The sequence below is a fragment of the Syngnathus floridae genome, chromosome 4 (genome assembly GCF_059516105.1).
Source record: "Syngnathus floridae isolate MCC-2025c chromosome 4, RoL_Sflo_1.0, whole genome shotgun sequence".
NCBI classification, from domain to species: Eukaryota; Metazoa; Chordata; class Actinopteri; order Syngnathiformes; family Syngnathidae; genus Syngnathus; species Syngnathus floridae.
In genome coordinates, this window is record NC_142416.1 from 3,160,568 (window position 1) to 3,185,900 (window position 25,333).

Consider the following 25,333-nt stretch of genomic DNA (forward strand, 5'->3'; position numbering starts at 1 on the left):
AATTAAGAAAGAAATATCAAAATTAGCTTTCTGGGGTCTTTAATTGAATAAAAAGACAGAATACAGTTAAAGCAAATTACAGTCCTAGGAGTTTTCTCTGCCATCTATGGTAACTCTTCGTTTGTTTAGACTTAGCAAGTCGAAGAAGATATATTTAGTGTTTATTTGATAAAACTGTAGACAAATGAACCTAGGATGACAGCCAATAATACACAGCAACAGAAGATCATCATTTGTTTCTTCGCAGCATGCAAGAGAAGGACATAAACACAAAACATCTAAGTATACAACAAAGAAATATCCATAACATCATCTATGATTTACATACAGTGGTACCTTGACTTATAAGTTTACCTCGTTCTGTCTATTGTGTGTAACTTCAATTATTTGTACCTCAAAGCAACTTGTACTGAACAGAAATGAATACGAATCCCATGAACTCATTTGATACCAGTCATTTTCACTGGCGCAACCCCCTAAATACCAATCTTACTGGATTTTGACTGACCTTTCAAGGTCCACAGAATATTAGACAGCTGGACGGACGTCAACGGAAAACGAACTGACCCCCACCTTCGTGTGCAACGCAACTCGACTCAATATAAGCACTACAAAGAACTTCCTTACTGCTTTTCCTGATATTGCATTGGGTCACTGTCGGAGAGAAAAGCCCAGCGCTGATTTGTAAACCTTTTTTCCTGAAAGCAGACGTAATATAATCAGCTGAATTTTAACTAATTAGATGTGAGTTTGATTTGTGTGAATATTTTTTCCTTAGAAGAAAATGAACACGCGTTGAAGAGATTAGACACAAATAATTACCGTATTGGCATGAATATAAGACGACCCTGAATATAAGACGACCCCCCCCTCTTTTTCAAGACTCAAGTTTAAAAAAAAGACTTTTTGAACACCAAATTTTATTTTATACAGAAAATAATTCCAGTACATCTGAAACAAATGATTATAACAATATATTCGAGAGAAAAAGCACGTTATTTTGCCTCATTCAAATCATGCAAAAACGGTGTATCACATCTTAATATCTGAACATTTAAATATGTAAACTAAAGTGCAATCACATTTGTAAATGAATGGCTTCTGGTTTTTGAAATGTAAATAAACCAATCTACTGTGATAAAACAACAAAATTGCAATAACTGCATTAAGCATCAAAGTGAAGTCTAACTGTAACTGTAGTCTTGAAACAAATCTGAATAAGGAAAAACATTGCAATAAAATAATTCAAAACTGCTACCGCTATTGTTGGGGTGTCTGAGGACTGTGTAGGGGGTTGGCTTGGAGGGTTATGCTCTTTTTGCCCCCGGGTGTCGGTCAGAACACAGGAGGGAAGACATGGTTCAGTTTTGATTGCTTTACTGAATTATTGGCAAAAAAGTAAAAGGCACTGTGGCTCACAGGGGCATACAGGCAAACTGGCAAAAGGGTATAGGCACATGTTTGGTCGTAAGGATGTGAGAGCAGGTGTGTGTAGTGTACGTGGGTGAGTCTTTGGGTGTGTGAATGTGATTCATGTGTGTGTGATTATTGTATGAAGCGTGTGAAGGGTGTGTGGGGTGTGTGTGTGTGTGTGTGTGTGTGTGTGTGTGTGTGTGTGTGTGTGTGTGTGTGTGTGTGTGTGTGTGTGGTTCTGCAACAGACGGAAATACAGCACGTAAGTCAACGCTCAACTTCTGACGTCACACAACACTAGTAGACGGCACACATTGCATTACTAACTGCGCGTAACGGTTCCACTATACTAGATAACCATAAATGAAATACTCTCAGCAACACACCAAACATAAGTCATCGAGACAACAAAATACATTTGCTGGTGACCGTTTGTAGCCGTGCCGCTGTGTAACGGCTACTCGTACGATGTGAGGAGAACTTTCTAACAGCTATTTTTAGTTTTCTTCTTTGTGACAGGGGTTCGCTTTGGCCTGGGGAGTTATGTTCAGCATTCGCTTTAAAGGTATCTGGCGCCATCTAACATTGTGAATGGGTATAATGTCTAGACCCCAAATGTAAGACAACCCCCACTTTTTCAGTCTTATTTCAATGCAAAAAACACCGTTTTATATTCAGGCCAATACTAACTGTGATACGAGGCAAATGGCAATTGGGGCACCCTCAGCTCCCATACCATGAACCTTTCCAACACTACAAAAAACACCATATTCTTTCAACTGGGGAGCACATTATCAACCATTGCAGTCTACAAAGACTGTGCGATCCTTATGTCATCATCACAAATTTTTTTTCTTTTTTTTCGGCTAGTACATTGTCACCATTCATCTCAATTTCATTTCACGCACTATTAACACATGACTTGCCAAAATGTGTTAGGATTAACAATTTTGTTTATCTCATCCCACCCAATTTCAACCAGCAATTTACATCACCTAGCTCCATAATTATTCTATGTTACTTTTGCGACCACAAAAAAAAAACCAAGAGTGACAGTCTAAGTCCTACAGCAATAACATGGTCGTTTATATTTTTTCATGTCCAAGTGTCCAAATAATCAGGATTCTTGAAAGTCCGTGATCAGGATTCTTGAGAGTTCATAAGAGTCGTTATAATACAAGTTTCAGAAATTGCAATGAAGTATTCTTATACAGGGCAAGCCCTGCTTGGAATGTTAGACATAATATAAGGTAGATGCAGTCATAACTTACAGTAGATTTCATCATGTTGGCATTGTTTTATCAATGACAGGTGTTAGGGTTGACAAATTATTTTGATCATATGATTTTGTTGGAATGTTGACTAGAATCATTAACTTTGTTAAAACCTTCCACCTTTCAATTACTCGTTGAAACTTTCCACATTCAGTTGTTGGAACTTTCCAAATGATGTGGAAACATTCTTGCTTGGTTAGTTATCTAAAATGCTCCACTAATATCTGTTTCCACAACCTTGTAAAACAAAGAGCTAAGACCCTCTGCACTAATTCCAGTTTGCAGAGGTGACCCTCGAAAACTGTTCACTCTCACCCCTACCCTGCTTTCTCTCAAAATATTCTGTTGCAGGACGCGAAGGTCAGACTACTTTCAAGCACCCCTGTATCACACAGGGTGCTGATGGCTTTCTCCGCTTGCAAGTATAAAATGGGCAAACTGTCTCACATGTGGTTCTTGCATAAAAGGTAGAGTGGGCAAAACTATATCAACAGGGTATCTGCGGGGTTGTAAAAGGTATTACAAGATCGTAAATGAAGGCCATTAAAAAGTATGATAAAGTAGTAAATGCCATCTGACGAGGTATTACATTTTTGAACAGCTATCCACCTGTAAGGCCTATTCTCTAAAAATCACGTAATTTCATTTATTATATACTAAATCATAGTATGTGCGAGCAGGACCTGTGTCTTACAGTATGTTGTAGTTTGCGGCGTTAATGCAATGCTGTGGATGCCAACCATAAAAAAAAAAGTTCAATTTCGTCTATCAGTGTGCGTGCACGATAAAAACGTCATCAAAATAATTCGTGCCTACACAATATTCCCTGGTAATGGAGGCAAAATGAAGTCATGGGGAAATGTATGTTTTTCGATATCTGGTTGGATGACGCTATATTTAAAGACTGTCTTAGGCCACTTATTGGTAACAACCGAGAGGCTTATTGTCTGTATATAGTGTACAGTAATCCCTCGTTTATCGCGGATAATTGGTTCCAAGACCACCCGCGATATGTGAAGATCCGCAAAGTAGTGTCACGCTTTTTTTAACATACATACAGTGTTTGTGTATCAATAAGTGTATATTAAACCATATAAGTGCATATGTATATATCATTAGAACATGAATGTTATCATTAGAACAGTGGTTCTTAACCTTTTTGGAGGTACCGAACCCCATTAGTTTCATATGCGCATTCACCGAACCCCTCTTTGGGTGTGGGACCGAACCCCATCAGTTTCATATACTCATTCCCTGAACCCCTCTTTAGGGGGGGGGTTAATGACATACCAGGAAATCAGTGTGACTTCTGTTGTTGCCTTTCCAAGACCAGTTCAGATATGCATTATCGCGAATTTACACGACATTCAGGTGTGTTCGGCCATCCGCGGGGGGAATGACATACCAGCTCTGCCAAACCCCTGAAGCCAAGTCACCGAACCCCTAGGGTTCGATCGAACCCAGGTTAAGAACCACTGCATTAGAACATCAAATAATAGTTTCAAACATGCAAATACTATATTAATACGTAGTATAAATGACATGAGAAAATAATGTATAAATATGAAACGTGTGTGTGCGTGTGTGTGTGTGCATGCGTGTGTGTGAGTGCGTGTGCATGTGTGTGTGCGTGTGCGCGTGTGCGTGTGTGATGTGTGTGTGTGTGTGTGTGTGACATGTATATGTAGCTAAAGCAGGGGTGGGCAAACTTTTTGACTTGCGGGCCGAATTGGGTTCTAAATTTTGACCGGGGGGCCGAACCAGGAGCAGAAGGATGTAGTGTTTGTGTGAAGTAATATAAATGACATGTAAAGGTCATTGCATAAAAGGTTTTTACTTTTAGTAGATACTTAAGCATGGATATTAAAAAGAACTTTTTGAAAACAAATGCATTTATTAACAGCATTAAAAAAATATTTCACCAAAAAACTACGATCAGTGATTCTTATTAAATACGACACTGTTATGATGAATATCATTTTCCATCACTTTAGCGCCTGCAGGTCAGATTTATGAAATACTATGTTTCTCTAATGAGGCGAAATCACATCCAACGGCAAACATTCTGACCAAATACATCATCTTGAAGAATCAGTGAAAGAAAACATCTAAATAAAGTAATAAAGAAATCAATAGTAGTGTTGGTTTCGCTTTTTTGCTAGTGCATCATAGTCTGGAGTAAAATTTGTTGTAGTAATTCTCCCATCTGTGGTCTCTTCTCAAGGTTTCTCATTTCCCCTAGCTGGAGTTTTGAGTTTTTCCTTGCCCTCTTGGGAGTTTAAGATCAGTTTAAGATCAGGGGATGTTTGAGAATATCTTTCGTTTTTCACATGTCCTGAGTGTTGTTGTTAGTCACCTAAATGTTGAACAGACGCTGTGATTTACCGAAGTCAAATTCCTTGTTTGGCACGCTCAAACATGGCGAATAAAAAACTCTTGAATCTTGAATCTTAGGATAGAGCTGAGGTGTCGGTCAGTTAACCTAGATCTGTGATGGGCTTTGTTGACGTTCATGTGGCTGAACGTCTTCTCACACACGTACGTCGAGCCAAATTGTCCGCTCTTCTTTAACATTCGGCACTCAGTGTCCATCTTTCTTTTCTTCGGGCCACTCATTTTAATGGAAGGATTCCAGGGGAAAGTTTATGGGTGGCATTAGCGTAAAACTGTATCTGAAAGTTTAGCGCGCGAATTAGAGCGCGGAGTGCGCCACGTCCGTACTCCTGAGTACGCACACACACTTGAGTGTGCACCGTGCTTCCTGACACGGCTCCCGGGAGTAAATGTGCGGGCGGGCGCTTCCCCACATAGTAATTGCAGGAAAAATGACCCCCCAAAAAATTAATAATACAATTTATTCAGGTTTGGCGGGCCGGATTAAACGGCCCCATGGGCCGGATGTGGCCCGCGGGCCGTGGTTTGCCCATGTCTGTGCTAGACAGTCACGTGTCTGCGTCACCTGCCACCGAGCTGCTCCTTTTTCTCTGCATCGGCCAGTCATGGCGGTGCCGACACAATCAAGTTGACCACCGGCACCTGTTCCCGCTTAGCGTACTGATTATTTAAACTCCGGACTCTCGTCTTCACTCTGTCAGTTCATCCTTTTACCCTGCCTGTGACGCCACCCCTGTGCTCACTGTGCTCTGCCCGAATGATTCCCGTTGCCGATGTCGCTCGTGTACCGACCCAACTCGCTTTGCTCGCCGCCTGTCCTGACCACTTGCCGATCTTTGACCACGCTTTGATCACCGCCTGCCCTGACCACCTGCTTGGCCCTGACCAGGACTATCAATCCAGTCTTCCACTTCCCCTTTGCCCTTTTTCAATAAAGATCTGTGCCGCACTTGGTCGCCCTGCCTTGATTGTGACATGGACATTGGTGTGAACAGGGCATTCAACGTCAAGTTCCAACCACTCGTTTACGAAAACTGGCATTCCACATCAACGGCAAATCTTGCCATCATTCCAGGAAGATTAACAAAGGAACTCCAACCGCTTGACATTGGTGTGAACAGGGCATTCATAGTCAAGTTGCAAGCAGCATGAGCACAATGGATGACAGACAGCAACCACACGTTTACTAAAACTGGCATTTCACATTAACGACAAACACATTTACTAAGATTCAGAGGCAGCGCCGAGCGAGTTACGCCATCATATGTGAATGGAATGTGGATGCCTGAAAAAAGGCATCAGCTTTAAATGTTATCTGTGCTTTCTGGAAAGCCAAGGTCATTACAACAAGACTGACTCCAACAATGACGAGAAGGAACTTAGCATGTTAAATGGCAAACTTGCCGAGCTGTTTGATTCGGAAACAGCAGAAGAAGACTTTAAAGTTAAAGTTAAAGTCCCAATGATTGTCACACACACAACTGGGTGCGTTGAAATTTGTCTCTGCATTTAACCCATCCCCGAAGGGAGCAGTGAGCAGCAGCGGTGCCGCGCCCGGGAATCATTTGGTGATCTTTGATGGATTTGTGGATAAATATTGCTGAACAATAATGTAAGTACAGTCCTGTTCATTGTTAAATAGTTGACTGAAGTACAACAAAACTCGCTGTCTTGTTCCCACTACCTTTTTTCTATACCATATGCATGCATGCGTCCTATAATGCGGTGCGTCGTATGTGTGGGTTAAGTACAGAAATGACTCAATTCAATCGAGTCTCCACATTTTAACCCGAAGCGCCTTATGGTGGGGAAAATACAGTATTATGAATAAGGACGGAAAGGTGCCCAAGTTGCGGACAAATGACGGAGAATAAAAATTTGGTAAACTGCCTACCTCTGTCCACTCCATCACTCTGTTGTGGATTTTTATTTTTTTTAACTATCCCTACAAAACAAAAATACTATTCAAAATGCCCCTCTGGCTGTCAAGATTGTTGTAAAAAGAAAAAAAAAAGTAAGATTGTTGAAAATTGTTGTCAGTTTTTTGGAGTGGAGGAAAACTATAAAATCATTCAATTCTTGTGAAAATAATATAAAATCGGCATAGCAATTAAAGTTCTAAAAAAGTTACAAAATCTGAATCTCTTAAGTAATCAGCAGTGACAGTTTGTGCTCACACCTTGCAGACCCGCTGGGTGGATTGGCATGAATTATGGAGAGATTTAGTAAGCCAATTTTTGAGTGAACCGAGGTCCACAAAGTAGTTCCAACTTTACTGCTCCATTTTTTCCTACCACTGGAGTGGTGCTAGAAGTGCACCCCCCCACCACCACCAAAAAATTAACCTTGTTACCTTGAAAACCATACCTCAAAAACATCGTAAATCAGGACTTTATTAAATCAAGGCACCACTGCATATATGTACTATTTAGTACAATATTTAAAATCATATTTCTTGTTATTCCTAAAATAAACTATGTCGATTTATTTCAAAATAGTAATATGAGTATGTACAAAAAACAGTAACCATCACCCTAATTCTCATTGTGCTATGATTATTTGATCTCATATAAAACTCAGATATTAGTAAGATATAACAAGTGAAATATTTCAAATAAGTTACTTAAGAAAATCAAGCCAAACTTACCCTGCGTGCTTCTTGTTGGAACTTGGCTGCTTTCTTGGTGTCAGCAACTGCTCTTTCTACAAAGCCCACTGATTGGTCCATGTTACTTTCAATTCTGTCAATCATGCCACCCTAAAAAATGGAAGGCAAGAAATAAAGAGCCAACACAGGCACACAGTCTCCAGATGACAGATAAAAATTGTGATTCCAGAGCCATTCATTCATGGCACTTACGATGGGTTGCACCAACAAAATTTAAACTTTAATCAGGGATTAGTAAAACCATGTTTAAAAGTGAGGTGAGCTGGTATTTTTAAAATTAAGAAGACCTCTGTTGCATCGTTATATCTAAGTTTAGTAAAAATCTGTTTAACGAAATTTAAACTCGATTCAATCCAATTTGCAGAGATGATCGTGGATATTGAAATAATAATAAATAACAAATTATGGATTTAAATGTATAGGCTGTCGCTACACCACTGTCAAGCCCCCTGTGTCGACAGGTGCTCTTTTTTCTCTCTCGATAAAACATTATAGCTTGTATCTGACAGAGGAACAGAGGTTTGGTTTGCGAATATTTGGATGTAACAAATGTTTTTTTTGTTAGGGTTTATCCGAAGTTACAAAGACGTTTGCTAGACACTCGGGAACATCGTTTCTTTGGATGTGACGAATGTTGTTTTATTGTTAGGGTTTATCCGAAGTTACAAAGATGTTTGCTAGACACTTGTGAACACCATTTCTTGTCATTATGACGTTTTGAATCCCCTGACAGGAGTGCGGTGCCTACTACGTGCACGCACACGTGGACATTCACCACTCAGTGAGGTGTGGTCTTGCATTGTTGCTAGTTAGCAAAAACGTTTGCCTATTGTAATTTGTTCACTTGATCTGCTACATTATAATGGCTTGGCATCTTAAACTTTTCCTTCTTTGACAACAACTTGCTGAGCGAATTAATGGAGCGAATAGAAGAAAAGAAAACAGACAACATGGTGACAAAGAAATGATGCATCCACTGGCAGCAACTGCCTGACAGTTGGTATAATAGATATAATTCGGGAAAAAGCAAAAACTAAAAACTAAATCCACAGTTGTCCAAATTCATCCATCCATCCATTTTCTATTCCGCTTGTCCCCCCGGGGGTCGTGGGCATGCTGGAGCCAATCCCAGTTGTCAACGAGCAGTCGACGTTGGACACCCTGAACCGGTCGCCAGCCAATCGCAGGGCACACAGAGACGAACAACCATTCGCGCTTGCTCTCACATCTCACATTTGTAATGCTCAATCAGCCTACCAAGCATGTTTTTGGGATGTGAGAGGAAACCGGAGTGTACAGAGAAAATTCACACGGACACGGGGAGAACATGCGAACTCCATACAGGGAGGGCCGGAGGTGGAATCAAACCTGCACCCTCTTAACTGTCAGGCAGATGAGCTAACCAGTGCTCTACCGAGCTGCCCCCCCCCTATCAATTTTCTTCAAGAAAATTCAATATTTTTGGTAAACTTTATGAAATAGTTAAAATCAAATTTGTTTTAATAGTACAAATTAAGATGAGTTCTAAAGAGAATTTTAAATTTAGTCCGTGTTATTTTAAACTTGGTCTAAAGTTTGGTTCAATGAAATTTAAACTCTAGTTTTTAAAGTGAAACTTTGTTGGTTCAATCAATCTTTAGATTGCATAACAGTGATTAACCATGATCGGGCAGGATAAAATTATGCATAATTAAAACAAGGGCTGGGCAGCTCGATGGAGCACTGGGTAGCACGTCCGCCTCACAGTTAGGAGGGTGCGGGTTCGAGTTTACCTCCGGCCCTCCCTGTGTGGGGTTTGCATGTTCTCGCCATGTCCGCGTGGGTTTTCTCCGGGCACTTTGGTTTCCTCCCACATCCCAAAAACATACTTGGTAGGCCAATTGAGCACTCCAAATTGCCCCCAGGTGTGAGTGCAAGTGCAGATGGTTGTTCATCTCTGTGTGCCCTGCGATTGGCTGGCAACCAGTTCAGGGTGTCCCCCGCCTACTGCCCGATGATGGCTGGGATAGGCTCCAGCACGCCCGCGACCTCCGTGGGGACAGAAAATGGATGGATGGAAAACAAGGGCTTTCTCTTTCAGACAAAAGATTGTTTCCTACGATAAGTTTTCCTTGTCACACTCCTATCACGTCTCGTATTTGCTCCTCACCGTTTCCACGTTTCCTCGCGTGTCAGTGTTTGCCGTCATGGTTTCTGTTTGCGTCTCTGTCCCGTGTCTGTGCACTCGCTCCTCACCGTTGGTGTCTACCCATAATCAGTGCAATCACCGTCACCTGCCCCTCGTTACCTGTCTTGTATTTAAGTCCTGTTCACATGTCACTACCTGCCTGCTCGTTCTGTTAAGTCTGTTAGTCAGTCTCTGTTAAGTCTCTGTTAGCCCGTCCTGTTTGCCAGTCCTGTTGTACTGTCCTGTTGCCCCGTCCTGTTAGTTCTCGTTTGTTCCTGCCGGTTAGTCCTACCATGCTCTCCTGCTTGTTTGTTCCCCTCATCCTCTCCTCCACCACCCTTTTCTCTTCAATAAATACTGGTCCAAACTGCATTTGGTCACCCTGCTCCATTCCACCCGTGACAGAACGATCCGACCACTACAGCAACCAGCGCCTGGACCAACAACCACCACCTACTCCCGTATCCGCAGCGCCGAACCCGCGGCCGCCATCCGACCTCGTCCCAGCAGCGCCGGACCCGCAGCCGGCATCGGACCTCATCCCAGCGACGCCAGACCCGGGGCCGCCATCGGACTTGGTCCCAGCCACGCTGGACCCGTGGCCACCATTGGACCTCATCCCAGCTGCACTGGACCTGCGGCTGCCATCGGACCATGTCCCAGTGACGCCGGACCCGCGGCAGTCATCGGACCTCGTCCCAGCGGCACCGGACCAGCAATCATCACCTGACCCCGCTCCAACTGCTGCACCACGTGACTCTGACCCCGTATGCCGCTGTGTGCAGTTCTGACTCCCTGTATGCTGCCGTATGCGGTTCTGTCTCCCCGTATCCCGCCAGGTGCGGTTCTGACTCCCTATATGCTACTGTACGCACTACGGGCTCAGAGACTTTGGTGCTGCCAGCTCGGACCCTGCGTCTGCCCAGTTAAATCTGACTCCGGACGTTCGTGGGTCATTTGGACCGGTGCGCTTCCGCCTGCCGCCCCCCCCCCCCCACACACACACCATGTGGGGGTTTGGGGTGTCGGGAACCGTCCCTCGTGGGGGGGTATTATCACGTCTCGTCTCCGCTCCTCGCCGTTTCCTCGTGTCAGTGTTCGTTGCCATGGTTTCCGTTCATGTCTCTGTCCCGTGTCTGTGCACTCACTCCTCCCCGCCTGTGTCTACCCGTAATCAGTGCAATCACCATCACCTGCCCCTTGTTACCTGTCTTGTATTTAAATCCTGTCTGCGTGTTACTCCCTGTCGGATTATTCTGTTAAGTCTCTGTTAGTCTGTCCCTGTTAAGTGTCTGTTAGCCCATCCTGTTTGTTAATCCTGTTGTCCCATCCTGTTAGGTCCTGCGGGTTAGTCCTCCCATGGACTCCTGCCGGTTAGTCCTCCCATGCACTCCTGTTTGTTTGTTCCACCCTTTTCCCGTCAATAAACCCTGGTCCAAGCTGCATTTGTTCGCCCTGCTCCATTCGGCCCATGACAACTCCTCACTGCATTGTCTCTCAGTTATTGAATAAAATGACCAAGTAATAGTTGATTTAGGCTTTATTCATTACTTAGGTTATGCTGAATATTTTTTTTTTTTAATTTCACTCAAAATGTGTACGCACACAAATTCTAATTAACGTTTTTGGTTGATATGAGCTTCCTCTAGAGAATACTAATCTGTTTAACTTTTATTTATCTGTCACATACCTGGTTCTCAACCAACATAGCAATATCAACAAACATGTCATGGAGTTCTTTGATGCTGCTCTCCAACCGAATGATGTCTTTATGACGAGCCTCAATCTCGTTCATGGCCTGCTGGTTTACTTTTGAATCCATAATCTGAAAAAGATCACATTGTTTTTGAACCTGCAACCACACCAACCCCCATCAACTCACACATTTTTGCTGAACAGTTTCAAGTCAGCTTGACAAACGTGTTTTGGCATTTTGAGAAACAGAAAAATAACTTGCTTCATTGAATCCATCAGATGCAAGACGGGGCGGACAAACAGCAATAGAGGGAAATTTAGGCTATTTTTCTTGTCACTTTTTCAGGCACTGCTGTTTTTTCCATCTGCTTCCTCATCTTTGAGTTTGGTTCTTATCATTCTTTTGTTATCGATCTTTCGTTATCGTTCTTTTCTTTGAACTTCTACAGCTTCATCCCCCATTCATTTCTTGTCAATTTGGGATTTGTGTTCAGCTATTTTCATAGTCCTGGGGGAACTGTCAAGGGCTCAGAACTATGCTACCATTTCGCAGCACCCCACCTTGGAAGAGTTGTACTAAGTTCATCTTGTTTTTCCTTTTTTAATCACTTCACTGGTTTCTTTTAAATCAAACGAATTATTTTAGGTGCATTACCTGACATGTTTCAGCGGTTTCTTCCCCCTTCATCAGAGTGTCACCGATGTGGTTGTGACGCGTCCACCTTGGAAGAGTCTAAATATAGGCTGGCCCGAAGCATTGTGCCATAAAATCAATAATAAGTTGCCCGCTGGCACTTTCGCGGGGACCTGCCCGACCCAGAGCGAGCCACAGAAATGAAACTCGTCCTAACGCGCTCACGATCGGTTGCGAGCGTGTCTCCTCCGTCCCTTCCCAGTTCACACACACACACAGGTGTCCGTTTGCAAGTTAATCAGTGACACAGATGCTTCCTCATTCAAATGTCCACACACCAAGGACTAAGGTGACGCTAAAATCAGCAAATGACGCTGCACAGGGAAAGACAAAAAAAAAAAAAAAAAACACGGACTACTGGTGAAAGCTGTCTACTTCATACTAACTCTACACCAGGGGTGGGCAATTCCGGTCCTCGAGTGCCAATGTCCTGCATGTTTTCTATGTCACCCTGTTGCAACGCACCTGATTCAAATGGTCAAATAATTAGCAAAGTCTGCAGAAGCTGGATAACAATCCTGATCATTTGAATCAGGTGTGTTGCAGCAGGGAGACCTATAAAACACGCAGGACACCAGCCCTCGAGGACCGGAATTGCCCACCCCTGCTCTCCACACCACTACGTGTCCCCACCACCCACTCACAGTGATCGCAAACAATAAAAATGGATCATTATTTTGTGATTATGAAGTAATTTGTTGCATATGAAGTTGAAATAGAAAAGATAAAATGGAGAATGATTTAATTTGCATTAAAAGTCTGACATGATGCAACCTGGCCTGTTTACTGCAGTCACAAACACCAATATCACCCTTCTCATTAATACAACAATAATAAAACAAACTTAATACATCTAATAAAAAAAATCATTCAACTTTCATAAAATTGCTCATTTGTATTTAATTTATTATTATTTTAATTCTTAACTTATCTATTAGTGCAATTTGCAATATCAACCTATCTGCAGACAGCAAAGAATATTTACATATTTACAAGTTCATTTACAATGGTAATGGTTTGAGGAATGTCGGTGCGAATGGTCGGCCCCTATACATTTTCATCTAACCAAATCTGGCCCGCTTTGCAAAAAGTTTGGACACCACTGATGTAGACAGACAATATAAGAATCCTAACATATTAGTGATGGATTGGTGAGGTCAGAGAGAAGGTGAGACAGTGTGAATCCCACCCCTTGCAATATGATGGCTGCTGAAAAGAGGAAAGTCTATCAAGAACTCAAGTGAGATCCATAATCGTGTTTTACAATATGTCTGTGTCCAAGATACGCATGCTATAAGGGGCAACATTCAAATCGACAGTGCGACAAAAACTATTAATTACTTTAAAAAATTTTTTTTTTAGATTAGTACAGTGGAGCCTCGGTTTTCGAACGTCCCAGTTCTTGAACAAATCGGTATTCGAACAAAAAATTTGAAATTTTTTTGCTTTGGATGTCGAACGAAATTTCGGTTGTCGAACCTCGCGAGATGAGCCGAGAGGACCTGCATGCCAACTGACTCTGTTCGTTATTACATTCTCGTTACTCTGAGGATTGCATCAACTCTAATCATGCCTCCGAAGGAAGCAAGTGAAAAGAGGAAAGTAGTGCACAAAACGGTTGAATTTAAAAAATAATTAATCGAGTTTCCCGATGTTTTTATGGGAAGGGACCAATAAACTTTTTTTTGGGGGTGAAAATACGTCCTCTACGTAAGAAAATGTTTTTGCTGTTTTTGCTCCACATGAACTTTGATACAGTGCGTTTACTGCATGTTATCTTTCATTGGAATTTCTGTAGTTTTTTTTGTTTTTGTTTTTTGAAATTAAGAAAATGTTTTTGCTGTTTTCTTTCACATGATCTTTGAAATATTGTCTTTCATTGGTAAAAAATAAAATAAAAATTGATGTGCTTTTTTCCCCTGACAATTTAAAAAGATATCTTTAACTATTAGAATGAAACACACAAGCGAGTTGCTACAGATACGGCTATACATTCCCCAGCCTAGCATACTCTATTAATTCAGTTTATTATTTATATTATTTATTTATACATTACCTACGCACTTATTTATGCAGTTTATGGTGTAAAATAATGAAAAAAAAAGGTGTAAAAAAGCGTTTTGTTTGGCTTGGAACGGATTATTTTTTTCCCATTATTTGTAATGGAAAAACATGATTCGGAATTCGAAGAATTCACTTCTCGAACATCCTTCTGGAACGGATTGTGTTCAAAAACCGAGGCTCCACTGTACAATATCCATCCATTCATTTTCTATACCGCTTGTCTCCACAGGGGTCGCGGGCGCGCTGGAGCCTATCCCAGCGGTCATTGGCAGTAGGCGGGGGACGCCCTGAACCAGTTGCCAGCCAATCACAGGGCACACAGAGACGAACAACCATCCACACTCGCACTCACACCTTATGGGAATTCTGAGTGCTCAATCGGCCTACCAAGCATGTTTTTGGGATGTGGGAGGAAACCGGAGTGCCCGGAGAAAACCCACGCAGGCACGAGAAGAACATGCAAACTCCACACAGGAATCGAACTTGCGCCCTCCTAACTGTGAGGCAGATGTGGTAACCAGTGCCCCACCGAGCCGCTCTAGTACAATATTACAGTGCTGTTTTTTTCCCCATGAACATACACATTACAACACTGTGAATTTTTGGGTTAGGGGAGCTAGAAACGGATTGTTGGCATTTCCATGAACTTCAATGGGGAAAATATGATTTTTAGATATGAGTGTTTTGAGTTACAAGCTGAGGTGACAAAATGAATTAAACACTTGTTTTATGGAACCACTGGATGTGTACAACAAGTATATTTACCCCAGCAGTGAAGACAGTTGAGTTGCCTCCCTCCAGCATCTCCTCCAGTTCTTCATCAGTTGTTACTTTGCCAGCTATAATTCAGTACAAAAACAAAAGGAAGCTTTTTTTTTGTTTTAATAATCACTTCTTTTTGTCTTTGCTTTTGTTTGCTTGTTTTGAGGTTGTTTGAGATTATTGCATAAAAACACCACTATAGAATATATGTATCATCACAGCATTAAGATGTGTTCATTATCCCGATGCTTAGGAGTTTATGTGATACAAATCTTATTTTTTACATAAACTGTAATGGTAACTACAGCATGCGTACAAAGCAACTTACTGATCTCAAGCTGTCGGGCAATCCGTCCTTTACTCTTGTCTCTGAAGTCAACTTGCGCTTCATTGTATTTTGTCATGACCTCTACAAATTTCTTCGCCAAGATAGCATGCTGTGGAATTTAAATAATTTGTTATTTTTGTCTTTCACTGGTGTAAAATGATGATGAAAATGAAGACATAATGTAATATGAATAGCTTCAATTGTGTGAATGCTCAGACAATTGTCACTATGGGCCAGATTTACTGAGATCCCAAATAATGAGTGCCAAATTTCATGTTCACTTTAACCATTACAGCTGTTGTTGGTGGGGGAGTTGTATATTATCTAAAAAGATTGCCAAGGGTTTTCTAAGATCCTAATAATCAGTTACTAAATTGCTTGTTCACTCACTCTTGACAGATTGTGTAAACTTCTACCGACAGATTTTAAAGCAGTGTAGAGGGTTTTGCTCTTTAGATGCAGTAGGTATAAAATGAAGTTTAAATTGATGGAATTGAAAGTGTGAGTGGAGAAGGAGAGCAAACATTAATGTATGACAGGAAAGAACAATATTGCACCGATAATTTAGGGGGTAGACAGTAACCACATAAAAGCCATATTTCATTTGATTAACCTGTCCACATCTGTACATCCTGGATGAACCTGTTAGAGTACACCCAAAAAACAAGTCTGGGAGAGGCCAACACCAATTGTTACAGTGCTATCCAGATGAATGGAATTGCAGGATTGAATGGGAGGATTTTCACAGGTGAATGACCCCTTCATGTGACTGGCTTCAAGTTAGAAAATTGCTTGGCTGAATAGAATATGTCACGATAATGTTTTGTTTCTGGTATTTCAAAGTTGACACTTGCCTTCCATTTTGCCTGCGCCTCAGCGGTGCTGCATTTTTTGCACATGGCTTTCAGACAAGCAAGATGCAAAATTCATTCCTTAATCAGGTTTGAATCACTAATCTAACTAATTTGCTAAATCAATCTATTTACATATACTCCTTTTAGAATGCACAAAATGAAATGTGTAGCAATTTTGCGCATTTGGCAAACGCTGTCCTGGCTGCACCTTATTAGTACAACATGTTTGATTGATTGATTGATTGATTGATTGATTGATTGATTGATTGATTGATTGATTGATTGATTGATGTGTTACCATTTTGTTTGTGGGAGCCATTAAGTCTCCACCTGTTTTTCGCATTTGAAACTGTTGAGTAAATCACACCTCCATCCATCCATTTTCTGAACCGCTTAGTCCCCACGGGGGTCGCGGGCGTGCTGGAGCCTATCCCAGCCGTCATCGGGCAGTAGGCGGGGGACACCCTGAACTGGTTGCCAGCCAATCGCAGGGCACACAGAGACAGACAACCAATCGCACTCACACTCACACCTAGGGACAATTTGGAGTCTTCAATCGGCCTACCAAGCATGTTTTTGGAATGTGGGAGGAAACCGGAGTGCCCGGGGAAAACCCACACGGGCCCGGGGAGAACATGCAAACTCCACACAGGGAGGGCCGGAGGTGGAATCGAACCCGCACCCTCCTAACTGTGAGGCGGACGTGCTACCCAGTGCGCCGCCGAGCCGCACTTCGGAAAAACCTTGTTTCGGAAAAAATATGTTGTTCTCTGTCAAATTATCAATAATTAAAAGAAAAAACTCTTATAATTAGAGCACAAGGTGTTTTAGAATCACATCATTTGAAGATTGTAATCGCAGTAATGTATTACACATGCAAGCAATCCGAGAGCACTGATTTAATGTATAGTACATAATAAGAACACATCACACTGCTTTTCACTAGGTCAGGGGTGCCCACAATTTTAAGCATACAAGCTACTTATAAAATGGTATTTGCCCCAAATAATATGTATGTAAATATAATGTACATCTATGGCAAGGCACTGAAAGGCATGCAACAAGCGTATGACTGGCTGCCCTGTATGTCAATCAAGTAACATTGGGTAATAAGCGGGAGTATGCTTTTTTTTAACGCATTCAATGCCGTTGGCAGGCAGACTACAGTGGAGCCTCGGTTTTCGACCACAATCCATTCCAGAAGGCTGTTCGAGAAGTGAATCATTGGAATTCTGAATCATGTTTTCCCACTACAAATAATGAGGAAAAAATAATCCGTTCCAAGCCAAAAAAAACGCTTTTTTAAAGCATTTTTCCTTATTTCACACCATAAACTGCATAAATAAGTGAGTAGGTAATGTATAAACAAATAATATAAATAATAAACAGAATTAATAGAGTAGGCTAGGCTGGGGAATGTATTGCGGTATCTGTAGCAACTCGCTTGTGTGTTTCATTCTAATAGTAAAAGATACGTTTTTAAATTGAGGGAAAAAAGAGCGAAGGTTTGTTGGTAAGCACAGTCGCCCCTCTCGCAACATCACTTCCTTTAAGAGCGTCTTTGTTTTTTAGGATCAAGCTGATTGTCGATTTCGCCATGCAAAACTCCCGCGCCAACTGTGACACACGCGCACCGGACTCATATTTTGCGATTAAGTTTTTTTTTAAATTCAACCGTTTTGCGCACTATTTTCCTCTTTTCGCCATGATCAGCTTTACTGCTCCTACTTGCTTCCTTTGGAGGCATGATTAGAGTTGATGCAATCCTCAAAGTAACGAGAATGTAATAACGAAAAGAGTCAGTTGGCATGCAGGTCCTCTCGGCTCATCTCGCGAGGTTCGACAACCGAAATTTCGTCCGACATCCCAAGCAAAAAATCTCACATTTTTTGTTCGAATACCGATTTGTTCGAGACCTGGGACGTTCGAAAACCGAGGCTCCACTCGATATCAATAAAAATTGGAAGGACTGGCAGTGACTGAGGTAAAGCCATTAGAGCAGCCGACGCTCCCTTAGATCTACTTAATGAGCACCCCCGCTCTAGATGTTTGCTGTTCTAACCTGTGATTTTCTTATCCTGAGGTCAGCAGAGGCCCTCTCATCTTTGTTTGTCTCGAGCTGGTGTTCAATGCCTGTTTGAATATTTGCGCATACTGTACATGAGTACATACGTGAAATCTTTTTTCTTTTTTACTTCTCAATAAAAACATCAACATGTTCCTGGTGGAATAGTTACAATTATAATACAGTTATAATAGTATTATTATTTAAGCACTAGATAAATATTCTACACAACTGTGTTTAAATGCCAGATGTAATACAATTTCAGAAGCTTTTCCATGATTAATGTACAACTCCACTGGATAACAAACATTTTTGGATGGTGAAGTAAAACTTCCCCCGTGAGTCGTCACCTTATCGTGGTGGAGGGGTTTGTGTGTCTTAATGATCCAAGGAGACAATTGTCTGGGACTTTATGCCCCTGGCAGGGTCACCCATGGTTAAAGGGTCCTAGGTGAGGGGCCAGGCAAAGCACGGCTCACAAGAACCCCTTATGAAGAATACAATAAATCGATTTTGTTTTCCCTCGCCCGGACGCGGGTCACCAGAGCCCACCCTCTGGAGCCAGGCCTGGAGTTGGGGCTCGAAGGCGAGCGTCTGGTGGCCAGGCCTTCGCCAATGGGGCCCGGCCAGGCACAGCCCGAAAAGGAAACGTGGGTCCCCCTTCCAATGGGCTCAACACCTGTGGGAGGGGCCAAAGGGGTCGAGTGCTAAGTGAGCTGGGTGGCGGCCAAAGGTGGGGACCTTGGCAAGTTCGATCCCCGGGTGCAGAAGCTGGCTCTTGGAACATGGAATGTCACATCTCTGGCTGGAAAGGCCCGGAGCTGGTGTGCGAGGCAGAAAAGTTCCGACTAGACATAGTCGGACTTGCCTCCACACACAGTTTGGGATCTGGTACAAGGTCTCTTGAGCGAGGCTGGACTCTCTTCCAATCTGAAGTTGCCCACGGTGAGAGGCGTTGAGCAGGTGTGGGCATACTTATTGCCCCCCGGCTTGGTGCCTGCACATTGGGGTTCACCCCGGTGAACGATAGGGTAGCCTCCCTTCGTCTTCGGGTGATGCCCCTGCGTCCCGACCCCGGATAAGCAGAACAAGATGGATGGATGGAAGTAAAACAAAATAACTGAGCTCATATTGTTGTAAATGTGCACTCCTTGTTTAACAGAATGTGGCTGAACCAATCACCTTCAAACACTTGTTAAAATTAATTTGGCTTCTTAAAATAAATGTAAGCAATAGCCTTTGTGTACTACTTTGAATGATGAGCAGTGTTGTGTTTGCTCCAATCATAAATTTTGAGATTAGGTCAAAAACATTAACCCTGAATCATATTTCATATCACCATTGTTGGGGCATCTGATCAGAACTGTGGCCATAAGGTGGTTGGTGCCTATCATAGTGGCAATCCTCGAACTTGCTGGTGGACACCTGCGGTACTAGATTTCGTCAAACTGAAGAAAGAGACTTTAACTCCCAAATTATATTTGTCATTTAATTTGTTTGGATTATCATTATTATTGTATGCATGTTTTGTATTCAGAGTTTCTTTCACGGATTGTGATTTGCACCTGGGCCAGTACTGAGTATGTACTTGATTTGTTGCATTGGGGACCCGTTTGGCGGTGGCACTTCCTGTTGGTGTTGTACGTGCTGTCACCGTTTGGAGGATAGCATGTTTGCGTTCCATTGATGTCTGTAAAGATTTGGACTCGTTCCCTCTTTGGTGTTGTGCAGCCATCAAGGTACAATATACAGGACTGTCTCAGAAAATTAGAATATTGTGATAAAGTTCTTTATTTTCATGCAATTAAAAAAACAAAAATGTCATACATTCTGGATTCATTACAAATCAACTGAAATATTGCAAGCCTTTTATTATTTTAATATTGCTGAGTATGGCATACATCTTAAGAAAACTCAAATCTCCTATCTCAAAATATTAGAATATCATAAAAAGATAGTAGGGTATTCAACTAATCACTTGAATCGTCTAATTAACTCTGGACACCTGCAAGGGTTTCCTGAGCCTTGAAAAACACTCGGCTTGGTTCGGTAAACTAAATCACAAGCATGGGGAAGACTGCTGATATGACTGCTGTCCAGAGGACCATCATTGACACCCTCCATCAGGAGGGTAAGACACAAAAAGAAATTTCTCAAAGAGCAAGCTGTTCACAGAGTGCAGTTTCAAAGCACATCCACAAAAAGTCTGTTGGAAGGGGGAAATGTGGCAGGAAACGCTGCACAACCAAGAGAGATGACCGCACCCTTAACAGCATTGTGAAGAAGAGTCGCTTCCTGAATTTGGGGGAGCTTCAAAGACAGTAGACTGAAGCTGGAGTCCAGGTATCAAAAGCCACTGTTCACAGACGTGTTCGGGAAATGGGCTACAATAGCCGTATTCCCTTGGTCAAGCCACTTCTGAACTCAAGACAACGGAAGAAGCATCTGACTTGGGCTATGGAAAAGAAGCACTGGACAGTTGCAGAGTGGTCCAAAGTCCTCTTTTCAGACGAAACCAAGTTTTGTATTTCATTTGGAAGTCAAGGCGCCAGAGTCTGGAGAAAGGCTGGAGAGGAGCAAAATCCAAGTTGATTGAAATCCAGTGTGAAGTTCTCACAGTCAGCGATGGTTTGGGGAGCCATGTCAGCTGCTGGTGTTGGTCCACTGTGTTTCATCAAGTCCAGAGTAAATGCAGATTTTAGAGCACTACATGCTTTCATCTGCTGAAGAGCTATATGGAGATGATGATTTTCATTTTCCAGCATGATCTGGCACCTGCCCACAGTGCCAAAACCACCAGTAAATGGTGTACTGATCATGGCATTACTGTCCTCGATTGGCCTGCCAATTCTCCTGACCTGAACCCCATTGAGAATTTGTGGGGTATTGTGAAGAAGAAGCTGGAGGAAGAAGCCAAAGGATTCCCAACCAAGTACTGAGTGCATTAATGGGCATTTTCAAATGTTTGATTTTGTTTTGCTGTTATAAATATTTTATTTAACTTGGTCTGAGGAAATATTCTAATATTTTGAGATTGGATTTTTGAGTTTTTTTAAGCTGTAAACCATAATCAGCAATATTAAAATAATAAAAGGCTTGCAATATTTCAGTTGACTTGTAATGAATCCAGAATGTATGACATTTTTGTTTTATTAATTGCATTACAGAAAATAAAGAACTTTATCACAATATTCTAATTTTCTGGGTTGCTTGTCACGTTGTTGATGCTAAAGTTTGTGTGTTTGTTGGACATTTCTTTTCTTGCTTTTTCTGAGTGTATGTTTTATATAATTCTATGTCTGTTTGTAGTTTGACGGAGACAAAGGAGACAAATGAAGAATATACGTCTACTGTAAAAAACTATGGTGTAGTCTATCCGGAGGGAGTGATCGAGACTATCGGGCCTTTTTGGCCTGTAGGACTCTGAAGGACGCTGATAGGCCAAGTGGAAAGCTGTTTGGACGGACGGATGGATGTTATTTTGTAGTCCAAGGTTGAATTTTTTGGCGAAAATACCAAACGATGTATCGTGCAAACACAACACTGCTCGTCTTCAAAAGACCAATATACTTAGTTAAGATTGGTAACTTTTGAGCTATTTAGCTAGCTTGGACTAACTACATCCAAAGTTGCTTTGAACAATAATAATCCAGAGTTGGATGCCAGCGTTCGTCGTGTAACTGGCACGACTATATCTAAACTAAATTTAGATATAGTTTTAAAATACCCCCAAGACATTATTTTTGCGCTTGTTTGATTAGTGTTTATGAATTGTCATTGTCAGTTTGTGGTCAGTGGTGGAAGCATCATACTTGGTGTTTTTTTTTCCTTTAGCTGGGCCTTGGGCCCGGTACAGGCAGGTTGAAGTAGTAGTCAGTGTTAGCATGAAACTTCTATGCTTGGTTAAAAACTTTTACATGGTTTAACTTTGTAACTGTCATATGAAGTGGACTCGCGGGAACAGAAACCTTGAAGACAAAACACTGATTCCAATGACATCACATAATCTCATCCGAGTCTGCCATTATCCATCCATCCGTTTTCTGTACCGATTGTCCCCACGGGAGTCGGGAGCGTGCTGGAACCTATCCCAGCAGTCATCTGAACTGGTTGCCTGCCAATCGCAGGGCACACAGAGAAAAACTTGCACTCACATCGACGGGCAATTCAGAGTGCTCAATCGGCCTTTTTGTGATGTGGAGGGGTTGTGATGAAGTGCCCAGAGAAAAAACATGCTGGCACGGGGAGAACATACAAATTCCACTCTGGGTGGGACAGAGGCGGAATCGAACTCACATCCTCTGAACTGTGAGGCAGACGTGCTAACCAGTGTACCGCCGTGCCGAATTTGACATTTTAATTTGCTATACCCACTTGAATGAGTGAACAAATTATATCTTCCCAGGTCACTGTTGGAACCAACAAAACCTTGCATCACATTTACAGTAGAACCCCGGATCTCGACCGTTCCAGAAGAAGCGTCAAAAAGCGTTTCAAAGCAATTTGTCTAAGTTTGTCTAAAACAGTACATAAAACCACAAAAATACAGTACGACAAATGTTTGGAGTACAGCCTTACGTGGTCTGTACACTATTTTAACACTAAACGTACTTACCCATCTATCTATCTATCTGTCTGTCCGCCCTCCCGCCCGCCCACCCGCCCATCTGTCCGTCCGTCGGTCTGCCTGCTCGCTTGCCCAAAACAAGATACAAGGTAGAGTACTGACTCTTGAGCTTGTTTCTTGCGTTGTTGGCAGATTTCTTAATCTCATTGGTCACTGCTTCAAGATCATCCTGTGTTTCTAAATACAGAAATAGGGATGGGGAAGGGGGGGGGAGGGTATCAACAGAGAGACCATGCAAAGTACAATGAGTACTGAAGTACTACAAGGATATGAACATACACCACTGCAGAGAAATTATTGTGAATTTAAGCACCTGTTGTTGCTCTGGTGGTTTTGAGTGTGTGTGTGTGTGGGGGGGGGGATTGTGTGTGTGTGTGTGTGTGTGTGTGTGTGTGTGTGTGTGTGTGTGTGTGTGTGTGTGTGTGTGTGCGCAAGTGTGCGTGCGCATACGTCCATGTGTGCGTGTGTGTGCGTCCGTGTGTGTGTGTGTGTGTGTGTGTGTGTGTGTGTGTGTGTGTGTGTGTGTGTGTGTGTTCACGTGCGCATGCGCGTGAGTCAGTGTGAAACTGAAGGTAATTTACTCTGGTCAGATGTGGGGGAGGATAAGATGGTGGAGTAGAGTTTTTTTATTTCTGTTATGCTGTCATCAGTCTTTTCAATACTGGAGCGGATATCCTCAATCTAAAAAAAGAGCCACATACAGACCATATGAAAAACAATTTATATTTTGATCAAATTAACATTAATTAAGAAAAATACCTGGGCAAAAAAATCTTCCATAAAATCCTCATTCTGCATGGGAACCTCAACGTCATCCCCTCCAACGTCACTTGTCTGAAACCATATCGGAATACGTACATTAAAGAAGAGATTCAGACTGCGTAAGCAGTATCTACATCAGTATGCATTCTTTAAAGCATCAGTTATGTACTTCATGTGCTCAATGTAAAAACACAAAACTTTGTTTAGTGTCTAGTCAAGAAAGAAAGAAAGAAAGATTTACAACATAGTGCTGTGCCATAATTTTCAGATTAAATTTGAATAGTTGTCCCTCGCAAAAAAAAAAGACTATAATTCAAAAGATTTGAGCACATAGAAAGATGTATGGTATGAGGTGTCCTTTTTTTGGGATCATAATAAAGTAAATCTAGTAATGATCTATTTTCAAAAAGAAATCATTAACTACATTTTAAAAGATTTTCAAGTGATTTTCAGGTGATGTTAGGTGGCATATAACAAGTTGTGTTGAACAATTCTGGTATTGAGGAGATTATATTATATTTTTAAATATTCAATTTCCAAACTTCTGTTTTAAACTTCTGTTTGTTCTTTTGAATTCTCTTAAATTGTGGCTGCTGTACACTGGAATAACTTATCTTGAATTGCCTACATAATATAAATTTCTCTTTATAAATGAATTTTCTTGAAATACTCAAATAATTTATTGAGTAATTTTAAGGATTTTTGCATGATTGGTACTATATTTTAAATACTTTTCAAAATCTCAAGTAACCCCTTCACATGGCCCCAGGAGTACACGTACCCGTGTTTGAGAACCACTGCAATAGGTCATACATTGGGTTTGAACAAGCGATTTTTAACCTATGGTATATTTATAGAGTTTGCTTCTAAGTCATATTTGATATTAATACATTAATTTAGTTGATGAGCAACAGTGATTTGCATAATAAATCATCCCAACGGGATATTGAGTTGACAACAACAACAACAACATAAAGGTTGTCCTCACAAGAGCCTACTATACCCTTAGGGTAGAACCATTAGCATTCTGCCTACCTCCTTGAGCTGTGCCAGTCTGTCCTTCATCATGAGGAAAATGCTAAACAAAAAATGTATTTGTTAAAAGAGATAATAAATGCAATCAATTTAGGAAATTTTAGGGTTTAACAAACAAAAACAAAGTGAAACTAACTGAATAAATCTATAATAGAAATTACTGATTCGGATGGACTTCCCTCTCTAATGAGACATTGCTCTCTATCTAATCTGAGGTTTCGCTAAGCCTCTCTCCTCTAAGAACAGATTAGCGTAGTAGTTCAGGATGACAAACCTGTCCCCTCCCCTACAAGTTCCAAGTCAGCTTTATATATATATATATATATATATATATATATATATATATATATATATATATATATATATATATATATATATATATATATATATATATATATATATATCGGGTCTGGCAAAATGTAGGTTTAAGAGAATGCAAATAAATTAAAGAAACAAAAACGTTTTTTATTTTCGAAAAGTACATACGTATAATGCCATTTTGTTTTGTTGTTTCATTTAATTTTCATTTCT

At 41.5% G+C, this 25,333-nt stretch overlaps 1 protein-coding gene across 4 annotated transcripts in view; it reads right to left on the reverse strand.

Annotated features, from left to right (window-relative positions):
* Positions 1 to 25,018, reverse strand: part of LOC148398584 (syntaxin-3-like) — an 87,174-nt gene extending 62,156 nt beyond the window's left edge. For 2 of the 4 annotated variants that reach the window (XM_088372335.1, XM_088372336.1), the window contains exons 1-9: positions 24,803 to 25,018; positions 23,765 to 23,839; positions 23,587 to 23,686; positions 23,108 to 23,182; positions 18,376 to 18,446; positions 15,460 to 15,568; positions 15,135 to 15,208; positions 11,607 to 11,741; positions 7,729 to 7,839 (exon numbers count right to left, since the gene is read on the reverse strand). In XM_088372335.1, the coding sequence (XP_088228461.1) occupies positions 7,729 to 7,839; positions 11,607 to 11,741; positions 15,135 to 15,208; positions 15,460 to 15,568; positions 18,376 to 18,446; positions 23,108 to 23,182; positions 23,587 to 23,686; positions 23,765 to 23,839; positions 24,803 to 24,835 (783 nt within the window). In that variant the 5' untranslated portion in view covers positions 24,836 to 25,018. The other 2 variants (XM_088372332.1, XM_088372333.1) reach the window with 2 other exon arrangements.
* Between the last annotated feature and the right edge of the window lie 315 nt (positions 25,019 to 25,333).